General features: G+C 41.7%; 1 protein-coding gene across 2 annotated transcripts; it reads left to right on the forward strand.

Moving 5' to 3' along the window:
• Positions 1-345: 345 nt before the first annotated feature.
• krt19.S (keratin 19 S homeolog) lies at positions 346-6,649 on the forward strand. 2 transcript variants are annotated; one of them, NM_001096855.1, is given in 8 exon segments: positions 377-954; positions 2,957-3,039; positions 3,687-3,843; positions 4,014-4,175; positions 4,413-4,538; positions 5,116-5,336; positions 5,610-5,635; positions 6,419-6,647. In NM_001096855.1, coding segments are annotated over 8 exon segments (1,347 nt in total). In that variant the 5' UTR covers positions 377-402; the 3' UTR covers positions 6,439-6,647.
• Positions 6,650-12,220: the final 5,571 nt, after the last annotated feature.

Here is a 12,220-nt window from a genome sequence, read left to right on the forward strand (position 1 = left end):
AAGGGTGTGGGCTGAGGAAGAGAAGGATTTGACTAATCTCTCAGTACCTAATCACTCAGATCTTTTTTCTTTGTCCCATCTTTTCTTGCTCCCCCGCCTCCCCTTCTGCTCCACCTGGGACTCCCTCCCTTCAATCAGCTCTATTGTCTCAACTTTTGGGAAAAAAATGCAGCCTGTTTGCTTTGTGTCCAAATGTGATTTCAAGGGCAGTTACCAGAAAAAAAAAAAGTTTACACTGACGGCCAATGAGAAGTATCAGCCGTTTCTTGGCATCAGTTTGAGGAACCGGTACATTCCAAAGAGCTTTGTGCACCACCCAGTGAGCCAGGAATAAAAGGAGGCTGGAACAGAGGGAACAGTTACACTCCTGTGATCTGCAACTCTAAGCCTGACACAGCTGCCATGACCTCCTACAGCATTCGCCAGACAAGCTCCTCCGGCTCTTATAGAGGCTTGAGTGCCCCTGTTGGAGCTAGCAGAACGTTCTACAAAGCCCCAAGTGTCCATGGTGGCTATGGGGGCCAGGGCATTTCTGTTTCTTCTGCCAGATTGGTTTCTTCTGGCATAGGTGGGAGCCTTGCTGGTGGTAACTATGGAGGTGGTAACTATGGAGGTGGTAGCTATGGAGGTGGTAGCTATGGAGGTGGTAGCTATGGCGGTGGTAACTATGGAGGTGGTAGCTATGGTGGTGGGTTTAGCAGTGGTGTTGGTTCTGGATATGGTGGTAGGCTCAGTGTCAGTGTATCAGGGGATGGCCTGCTGTCTGGCAATGAGAAGGCGACCATGCAGAATCTGAATGACCGACTGGCATCATACCTGGATAAGGTGCACACTCTGGAGACCGCCAATTCAGGCTTGGAGCTGAAGATCCGGGAGTGGTATGAAAAGCAGGGACCCAGCCCTTCCCGTGACTACAGCAAATATTTTACAATCATTGAGGAGCTCAGAGGCAAGGTGAGTGTGCACCTGTTGCAATTAGAAGGCTCATTAATGGTTTCCTTAATTACAGGCATAATAATAAGAAGTGCTAAACATCTGTGTGTTTTATTTGTCAGATTAGCTCTGTACACTGGGCATTCAAGCCGTGCAGGAAAAAAAACAGATTGTGGCTCACTAGCTTTTCCTGAACAGCATGGGATGCTGGGAGTTGTGGTTTATAACAGCAAGGGATGCTGGGAGCTGTGGCTTAGAACAGCACAGGATGCTGGGAGCTGTGGTTTAGAACAGCAAGGGATGCTGGGAGTTGTGGTTGAGAACAGCAAGGGATGCTGGGAGTTGTGGTTGAGAACAGCAAGGGATGCTGGGAGTTGTGGTTGAGAACAGCAAGGGATGCTGGGAGCTGTGGTTGAGAACAGCAAGGGATGCTGGGAGCTGTGGTTGAGAACAGCAAGGGATGCTGGGAGTTGTGGTTGAGAACAGCAAGGGATGCTGGGAGTTGTGGTTGAGAACAGCAAGGGATGCTGGGAGTTGTGGTTTAGAACAGCAAGGGATGCTGGGAGTTGTGGTTTAGAACAGCAAGGGATGCTGGGAGCTGTGGTTTAGAATAGCACAGGATGCTGGGAGCTGTGGTTTAGCAACAGGCCAGCAGCTAATGAGCAGATAACCTATTCCTGTTGAATCAACAGTGCAGGGATAGTTCATCTGCCCCTCTGTAGCTGCTCTTCCCACTATTCAGCTTCTTGCTAAACTGGTGTTGGGAATGCTGGGAAATGTAGATAAGTGTTGCACCTGTTGTCTTTCTCTGCAGTTTATAGTTCTTCTGTTAGTAAGTGATAATAACCACTGGTTGGATCTGTTTGAGGACATTGATTAATGTTATATTAGTGTAGTCACCTTGATGTCACAACTACATGAATTATACTCTGTAATCATTATTATAAAAACTATATGAACTTTAAAATATACAATACTTTTGTTTGTCGGTAAAGTATAGATTTTTATATACATTTGTTAATAGACTTTATAGATAGCCAGGCTGCCTTATGTCCTTTTAAACATGAGTCAGCTCAACAGATGTCTTACTAATATTAATGGAGAACAGAGGGTGCATTAATGGCCAAGAAAGACCACCTTGCTTCCTTTTATTGCCCACATGCAGGTGCAACTAAACTGTCTGGTACACTAGTTACGGACATTATGCCCCCTTAAGTTCCAAGTTTAGGCGAGAACGTCCTGAATCACAGACCCCAAAAGGGGCAACACGGAAGTAGGTGGGTGCTTAGGGCTGAGCAGAGGGGCCTCTGGGTGGAAATGGGTGCGGTTGGGCAAATCTGTTCATGGCCTTGTGAAATCTGAAATGTTGAGAGGCTAGAAACTAGCAAATCTAATTATAACAGTTCTGTAACTTGAGTAAAACTTTAAGAAGACCATGCACAGTAGGGTGTGACGTAACAAATGTATCAGGTTGTAACCGACTAATCCATTTTAAAGCATACATTTTAAGAAAAACAATTACATGTTATGTTATATGTTGGAACAGATGGCATTTTGTAATGGCACCATTATATCATAGGGAATACATATCTTCCTCAAGCACTGCCTAAACAATGTTGAATGTATTATCCGGTATCATTGAGGAGTGGCCAGAAAGCTCCATGTTTTTCTGCAGACTAGAGTTGGAATGTCGTGCAACAGTACCGGGAAGTCTCCTGGTGGGCCAATTAGTAGGACAACTGCCATCGGTCACCATTATTTTCACCACAGAGGCGTGTCACACCAATACCTTTTAGCATGGTTTACATCTAATGGTCTTTAAAGTGGGCCCTTGGTGGTCAGGTACTGCAGTGTGTGCACCCAAGGAAATCCGGGGCAACACTACTATTACCAAATCCTAGCAGCCTGTAACCATGCTTATTTGGAAAAAGTCAGGAATAAACTGTAGGGCATAATCAATATGGAGTCGGTCAAATACTCTTCATGCCTTGTAATGTGCAGCTATCTAATTGTTTGCTCATAGATCCTTGATGCCACCGTTGACAATTCCAAGATTGTACTGCAAATTGATAATGCCAGGCTGGCTGCAGATGACTTCAGAACCAAGTGAGTTAAAGTCTTCTTATTTGTTGTGGTGAGAAAGGATCAAAGAAAACACTATAAGTATAAAACTTGAAGGCCAACAGGCGTCTTTCTGTCTGTTGTTGAAGTAGAGCAATCTTGCGACCCTTTGGACTGTGCATCTGTGTGATAAACTGTGATACTGTATCATTATGAATGGGGGAGTTGGTCAAGACAAACAAATGAATAGTTGTAATTCAGTAAGGTCAATGCGTTCCAGTCACCAGTCCTCATGCATGAGCTAGTTTCATTACTGAAAGTAACTCTTGGTTCAGATCTTTCTGTCTAGATAAAACTGCTGCAGAGCATTATTGTGTGTAGAAGAGATTTCACAGGTGCTGTGTAGATCCCATTGTCCATTACACTGTGCTGGTACTTGTCCAACTCCAACATCAAATCCCTAGCGGTGTCGGCTAAAAGAACAGAGTGTCCTCTGTTTCCTCTGAATAATGTGTGCCCAGGGCAGTGAACAGTCAACAGTTATGGTTTCAGTTCCTGAAGACAAAAGGTTCTACTCATATTCAGTGAATAGAAATCAAACATTGCTTTATTATTTTTCATGAAAACAAAGCAGTATAGCTCAAGGGTATTGCAGTATACTGTAACTGACTACTTTGATCTGCTTCTTCAAGGTATGAGAATGAGTTGGCCCTGAGACAGAGTGTGGAATGTGACATCAATGGCCTACGCAAGGTCTTGGATGAGCTGACCTTGTGCAGAACTGACCTGGAACACCAGATTGAAAACTTGAAGGAAGAGCTGGCTTACCTGAAGAAGAATCATGAAGAGGTAACAGAGACAGTAACTATACTAAACAGCTACCAAGGGAATGACACTTTGCAGAAATTACAAAATGACTCCAAGTCAGAGCTGTGCTTCCCTTAAATAAAAAGTTCTAGACTTGACAACTGTGATATAGAGATACAAATAACATGAAATGGCTTGTTTACCCTATGTAGGAAATGAACGCATTGCGTGGACAAGTTGGTGGGCAAGTCAGCGTTGAAGTGGATGCGGCACCGTCGGTGGATATTTCCAAGAAATTGACAGAAATGAGGGCACAGTATGAGCTCATGGCTGAAAAGAACCGCAGAGACGCAGAGGAGTGGTTCTTCAGTCAGGTAATGTGATTGCTGGATATCTGTATGGATATTTATAAGTTAAAGACTCCTATTTAAAACTTATTCTGTGCCAAAGCACCATCAGGGCAACCCTATGACACCAAATCGAAATGGATGGACTTCTTATTCTGTTGTCATTTAGCAACATAAAATCACCCATTCAAAAATTGTTTGAAACTTTGAAAGGCTGAGCCGCAATGATTCGATATTATAAATGAACTTTCCCTTCTTTTTCAGTCGGAAGAGTTAAACAAAGAAGTGGCAACTCATACAGAACAGATTCAGACCAGCAAAACGGAGATCACAGACCTGAGACGCACAATCCAAGGGCTGGAAATAGAACTGCAGTCACAGTACAGCATGGTTAGTATATGCTTGTCATGGTTGGTTCTTCTCTGTACTTTGGTTTGGTAATTTAACCTTCAAATTCACCTTATCTACTAGAGCAGGGGGGCCCCAACCTTTTTTACCTGTGAGCCACATTCAAAAATAAAGAGTTGGGGAGCAACACAGGCATGCAAAAACTTCCTGGGGTGCCAAATAAGGGCTTTGATTGGATATTTGGTAGCCCCTATCTGGACTGGCAGCCAACAGGAGGCTCTCTTTGGCAGTATACTTGGGTTTTTATGCAACCAAAACTTGCCTCCAAGTCTGGAATTAAAAAAAAATTACCTGCTTTGAGGCCACTGGGAGCAACATCCAAGGGGTTGGGGAGTAACATGTTACTCATGGGCTACTGGTTGGGGATCACTGTACTAGAGTATGGGGCATTGGCGGAGACTTCCCATCCTGTTTTTCCATTTGTTCTGGTTGTTAATCTGAATGAGCCTAACAATAGAAAGACTTTCATATATTGTGTGGGCCCTTGTCTGGTATTCCTTTGTTTGGCCCACAGTTCAGTTGCATTGCATTGATTGAGATCCTCCATCTTTGATTACAGAAAGCAGCCCTTGAAAACACACTGGCGGAAACAGAAGCCCGTTATGGAGCCCAGCTAGGGCAAATACAGAGTATGATCAGTAACCTAGAAGCACAGCTTGTAGACCTGCGAAGTGACATGGAGCGGCAGAACCACGAATACAAGATGCTCATGGACATCAAGACCCGTCTGGAGAAAGAGATCAGCACCTATCGTCAGCTACTAGAAGTGCATGATACACAGTAAGTGTCACGCAATCAACTGCCAGGCTGTCATAGTGAGCAATAAAAGTAAAGTTGCGATGGGCCATAATGGGCAACTCTAAAAGCCTTATGGCAATGAATAAAATGATCGAGTTAGTGTGAGGAAGGATTGTTATAATTAATCATTCTTCATGGACAGATTATATATCTATCCCATGCTCAAAAACAAATTATCTAGAGACAAATTTGGGTATAGTATTTATGACTTTTAGTAAAATGATGTCATTTTGCTGTGATCTCTTTGTCCCTCAGAATTGGTGGAGGAACACATAAAGATGGTAAGTTCATATTGTGAGCTCTCTTTTAGCTGGCATCCTATCTAATAATATGGCAGTAGGTGTTTGCTATGGCCCAGTTGCTTCTTGCTGGTTTGTGCATGAATACATTTGCTAATGCGAGAGGAGCGCTTTCTCATCCACGGTACATTGCTACGATAAGTTACTAGGATGTGCTACAGTTTTATAGGAACAACTGCTCTCATTTATTGTGCTTTTTTGGCAAAACATCATTAAAGGGACCTTCAACAGGGGTAAAAACATTTATAAATAAGTGTCATTTGAATTCTCAGCTACAAATGAATGAACATGCTTGGTTCATGAACTCACAGAGGAATCCAAGTGAACGTTCTGTTAATTTGTGGGATGCTTCTCTTGATTTCTTCCAAATTCTGATCAGTAGAATTTAAGATTCATAAGAGACTGTAAGAGATGCTTTTCAGCAGCTCAGGAATGTAAGAACATTACTTCATAAGGTCACTCTTGGCCACCAAGTGCATCACATACAATTGAATGTTTCTTACAATGTGTTATAGAGATCAAAAATGTAAAACATTACATGCATAACCTATGTCCTAAAAATACATTTGGTTCTTACCCACTGCATGCAGATATTCCATAAATGCTTGTGGTTTATCCAAGTAAAACATGCTTTGCAGCTTGCCTGGAGCCAACATCTCTGACCTATAGCAAATCCTATCTAGGCATCTCTGGCATCTGTTTCAGACAATGGCTGACAACGAACTCTGTAATCCACATACATCTCATGTATTTCTTTCTCTTTAGCTAAAATCTTAGGAAAGTGAGGCCACGTGGGGACCTGAGACAGCCTGCAATCAAGTCCACCTTCACTAATTGCATTGAAAACGCTTATGGGGAGTCCATCACACACAGATCCATTACTTTTCCCACTGCCACAAAAATGATGATGCTTTAGAAATTCACTTGCATAACCTCACTTGTTTACAAGCTTCAACTGTCTTAATAAATGGTTTTTGGGCCAAGCATTAAAAAACAGCTTGTTTCTTGTAATTCTTTATTGTAGCTGTATTTCACTTCATTAAGATATATAAAGAAAAGAGAAATTACCTGGGTGCCAAATTGTCGTCCAACATTAATCACAGTATTTGAATAAAGGGGGGGGGATGTTATTATGAAATGGACAGTTCCATCTAAACCAAGACCTTAGTCAATATAATAAACCCACACTAAGTCCCCAATCATATATAAGTATTACTAGACCTTTAAATGGATAGACTAGACTGTTGTGTGAGGCCACCAGGAGCTTGATCAAGCACATCAACATAAAAGGCGTTCAATCTCACATGCAGAAGAAGTGGTCCAGTGGCTCTAAGTTTCCTTCTGAAGTACTGACAAACATAGCAACCACTAAGTACTCATGTAGCTTTAAGATCTAGGGATTAAAATGTCTCATGGGACAAAGCAACATTAACCCCCAGGCACCATGATATATACTGGAGATATGGCTTTGTGTTTTAGTCAAGGTTGAGTCAACTGAGTCAGTTGATATCCACATAGACACCAATAGAGCAATAAGTACCTTGAGAAGATACAGGTTCCAGTTGACTTGTTGGGTATTATAGTAACTCTTCATAACTGGTGCATAAGCTCTTGGCTGCATGCAATAATGGCAATGGGTTTCTCTGGGATGACTTGCTCCCTACCCATTTAATGCCATTATTTTGCTGTAGTTTCAATGGGGTGCAACAATTAAAACTAGGCCTTGAAGTTAATTTGATAATAACACTTGGGGAAGGCAGGCTGCAGCTTACATGATCCAAATATAATACACCATTGAACATAAAAAACATGACTATTATTAGAGGTAAAAAAGGCCACAGAAACGTTATTCCAATTAGTTTACTAAGATGAACACGCTGAACTGTCAGGCACCAACTTGCCACTTACCTGTTATGAGTTTGCCTTAAGCAACATGACCAACTCATGCCCAACCCCAGGTGGCCAATTGTCCTCATAAGCTCTGCCTTAAACTTATGTCTCCAAAAGTGTATTCACTCCAAAAACAGTTAAAACAAAGTATGTACATTTAGGGCGGATGAGCTCCTCCAAATTAGACCTCCCCTCAGTTGGACAACACAGGGAGTTCTGACAGTTGTTGCTCTGGCATTTGCCTTTTTATATACACTCGTGTCGCCCATTAGCCAATCAACATGAGTATGGGAGGGATTGTCCCTGATTGGCCTCACAACACTAACTCCCTATTGGCTGCAGGCCTCCCCCAAACTTAAAGTGCCTGACAGCTCAATTAACGTGTGTTATTCTACACTGAAAGAGAATTACAATCTTGACACTCTGATAACATGAAATATTTCAGTTATAAATAAACAGGAGGATTAGGCTCACAATAAGAAAAGGAGCATTCATTGTGGGGGTATTAACGTCCCTTCACCCTGCCTTTGTGCCCGAGAGATGGAAAGATACCAAAGAGGATTAGGAGCAGTGAATGCAAAGAGCAGAGCTTCACTTCATGCAGAAGAACTTCAAGAGTTCAGTAACCTCCTTTGACAAACACATCAATGTTATTATTAGGGTCTTCTGCAAATTATTTGACCAACAATAAAGTATCCGTTTATCAACTGCTATTATTGGACTCCCCCAGGCAGATGTTGATACTGCTGTCAACACTTCAGCCATAATACAGCTATTTCCCTACATTCCTCACCTAGGGCTACCAACAATGGTCATCTTTATCTTATTTATATATATTTATATAGGCATAAGGGTTTACGGACTAATATGTGGGTGTTTCTGAATATTTATCGGGCATGAAGGGGGATTGATATGCACCACGGACTTAACTGTGCTGAATATTCTTTTCAGCGTTTGGTTGGTGTCATGTCCGGCACTCAGCATCAAAATAAAGTGTGCCCAATTTTTAGGTGCAAGTTTGCTGCATCCAGTGGACACGGGCTGCTGTGGGAACCCCCGGGGCTACCTCCAGGGCTCAACCTGCATCAATACATGCAACATTCATAACAGAAGTTGGGTGAAAGTGGGGGTCTACTGACAGTAGGAGCAGTGTATTAGTAAATTGTGGTTATTGGCATCCGTATCATATGCATTAAGTGCAGTGAAACTTGGCGTACTCATTTATCAAAATCTCCCTAAGCTTCAATGTGGTTTAAGAAAATCTTGCCTCAGGCAGAAGCTGAACCACTGATCTGGCCTATTGAGTCATTCTGAAATCACACAGATACAATCCAAACACTCTGACCTGGATGGGTAAACTACAAGAACTTGTTTAAAACACTTCTGTCATCAGGAACTAATACTTTAATCTGCTAGTATTTTCCTTTTTGTTATCTGAATGTGCACTATTTGGCCACACAAATGGAGGTGCAGATTGAGCTTATCTTATTGGCTGACACAAGGACTGAAAGGTTATATTTTAGGAAATAGGTGGTAGGTACAGTTACAAACTTGCAGGAACCTTCACCATACATTTTCTACCACCATGTGTTGGACACATACAGATATCTTGATCCATCTTAGAGGAAGCCAATACCATAGCCTGGGAACTACTAGTCTAGTGGCCCAGTGGATGTGACCTACTATCACTAGGGGCATGGCCAGCGGACAATGGATGGTAATAGTTTTCCATAGGCAAAAAAAAAAAACTACTGGAGTGTGGTTATAACCTATACAGATATATTGCATTATTATTTATCCCGTAAAGTACCATTTTCCAAGGATACGTAAGTGCTTAATGGCCCTTTATGACCATCCAAATGGTGCTTTATGGCTGTTTACCTTGATTTCTTATCTCTAATAGTAGTATTACACTGGTATTGTAAAGAAGATATCCCTGTACATGTATTACTACCTCTGTAACTTTGAGTCACCTCTTCTGTTTCCAACGAAGTGAATGATCCTTCCAACTACTTACAGTATTCTTAAAATATAAGTACTATATAAGTAAAATATAAGTTCAAACATGGCTACATTTACATTTTTTAACAGATTGCCATAGCTTTTTCTGAAATATTTTTGCAGTAGATTGCCAATGATTATTTTATCCCTCCTGGTTACTGCTTAACCTGTTTGGCACTAAACTACAACACATCCTCTTGGTCTTCTACTCTTAAGGCATGACTCTCTGTGGTTGACCATACTTGGGTTTATATTTCTCAGAAAGTCCCATGCTAATATTTCTCATGTTGCTCAACCATCCAGTCTTTTACCTGGAAGCATACCAAAATGTTTGGTTATGTCCTACATCACTCAGACCATGTCCTCTTATGTCCAGCAACTGGCTGCCAGTAGAATCCTGTGCCTCCAATTAACAATCACTGAGCTAAACTCCACTTTCCGGTCAGCTCCAACCCTGTGTAAATCCACAGGTCAGGACTGTTTATGGGAAAATGGAGAGCTGAGTGGAATATGCTAACAAAGTTAGTATCCACCATAACCAGCACATACTGTAGAACAGGGATCCCCAACCTTTTGAACCTGTGAGCAACATTCAGAAGTAAAAGTAGTTGGGGAGCAACACTAGCATGAAAAATGTTCTTGGGGTGCCAAAGAAGTGCTGTGATTGGCCATTTGGTAGCCCCTATGTGGATTGTCAACCTACATTGAGACTCTGTTGGGCAGTACACCTGGTTTTTATACTACCAAAACTTGCCTCCAAGGCTGGCATTCAAAAATAATCACCTGCTTTGAGGCCACTGGGAGCAACATCCAATGGGTTGGAGAGCAACATGTTGCTCACGAGCTACTGGTTGGGGATCACTGCTGTAGAACCTACCTAGAAGTAGGAGTATTGTGACTCTGCATTGCATCTCTGATATCCTGGGGTAAGTAGAATAGGAAAGATGCTTTCAAGCTACTTAAGCAAATAAAAGTTGTAGCAACAAAGGACAGCAGTGTCCTGTTGTAACATCAGCATAATCCTGCCATTTTGGTAGTGGAACCAGACTGTTGTTCTGTGCAAACTTGTGTGGCCAATAACAAGAATTCCTGGGATGTAAAGAGCTTACACCTGTGCTATAGCTTGTTTTCTATTCGGCTCAATAAAATCCATGAGCAGTGGTCACTCCACACTGAAGGCCTACTCTTCACTGTCACACACACTCATTTTAAAGTCAGCAGGGAACTTTTGTCCTTCTGTCTTTCATCACAAAGATAAACAAGCCATGTTTTAAAAGGATTTAGTGCACCAACATGTTGTGCAAATATTTACAGAAAGTCCAATAATTGACTGCATATTTCACTTTTTCCGATCTGATGCAAAAATGTTGCTTTTCTTGTTGTGCACCATAAAACTCCACCTTCGAATTGATAAAGATTATTAAAAAAAGTCATAAATGTACAAACAGGTTCATGGGCAAGCTATTGACCAAAAAGGCCTACCCTGTTTGGTCTGATCCAAATTGTCCACCCAAATCCAGTTCCAAATTGAACAAGTATCTGTTTAACTGACTGGTGGGGCAATTGGATGAATATATGAAATAGGTACCCCTGTGGGGCTGAATTCTAACTAATCAGGTATGACAAAATACCTGTAAAGTCCATAGCACCTACTAGAGGTGAGGGCTTAACTTCACCAGTGACTGGTAGGTAGCATGTCCGGATTTCTTTGGGTAATTTGCCTAATTTCAACCATAGTGCCTTGCAATCTGGGTATATTCTTCTGACCCTTCTAGATGGAGGATTACAGGTCCTAATGGTTGGGAGAAATGAAGTGAAAAGGAGCCACATCTCTGCAGCTCCTCTTCCTACTGTTATGGTCATCTAGGGCGTACAGGTTAAAGCAGGTAATGATTGGCAAGTAATGGGTGGAGCTACCCACAAAAGGTGAGTTTGGGTTGATAGGATATGGTCATGTGGGTGTATTGGCCTCATCATTCCTTGTGGCAACCATTTATAGCCACAAGCAATGGTTGAATTATAGGAGCAAAAAAAGTTGCATCTGCTTCTTTAAGTGGCATGAGTGTATTTAACACAACCTACACTTTTGCATGACTTCTATAGGCACAAAACATAGTGTACAGTGCACAGGAGTCAATAGCAGGGGTAAAGTTTGAGGTTAGAGATTGTGTCTCACTAGAGAATGTAGCCTGTAGTCAGTCAGTGTAAGGTATCACTTTAGATAAAATGTTATATTACACATCTCAACAGTTAATCATATAAATGATATTCTCATTTTTGCTATAGCCATGGGTTGCCTAGTCTAATATGTTATGCCACTGGCAATGATTGTCAGGTCCCTACAGTGAAATAGGAGAAGAATGAATTAAGCATTCCTGAAAGACATTTCTTCAGGAATTTTCTACTCCTCTTGGAGCTGTCCGGGCCTGTCCCTTTGTTCATTGGGTATTTATGAGGCAGCGAGTGAGCAGATATCTTTTTTAATCAACAAACTGACATTGATATGCCCCTTTTATTACAAGAGCCTGGACAAGATGTTATTACACGTCTTCTCCAATTAACCAAGCCAAGGGCAAATGATTTAACCTCTAAATAAATCTGCGTAGGGTAACATGATGAATTTCACCTTGCTTAAGAGTGTCTTTGGCATGGTCATGTATGTCCAGGTTTAGTCTT

The sequence above is a fragment of the Xenopus laevis genome, chromosome 9_10S (genome assembly GCF_017654675.1).
Source record: "Xenopus laevis strain J_2021 chromosome 9_10S, Xenopus_laevis_v10.1, whole genome shotgun sequence".
Lineage (NCBI taxonomy): Eukaryota > Metazoa > Chordata > Amphibia > Anura > Pipidae > Xenopus > Xenopus laevis.

What these genes read in the sequence shown, in the direction of transcription:
- krt19.S (XM_018237641.2), top strand. Translation starts at nt 403, where the DNA reads ATGACCTCCTACAGCATTCGCCAGACAAGCTCCTCCGGCTCTTATAGA. An exon ending in AGGAGTGGTTCTTCAGTCAG is followed by an intron (nt 4,176 to 4,412) that starts GTAATGTGATTG and finishes CTTCTTTTTCAG; the next exon opens with TCGGAAGAGTTAAACAAAGA. An exon ending in TGCAGTCACAGTACAGCATG is followed by an intron (nt 4,539 to 5,115) that starts GTTAGTATATGC and finishes CTTTGATTACAG; the next exon opens with AAAGCAGCCCTTGAAAACAC.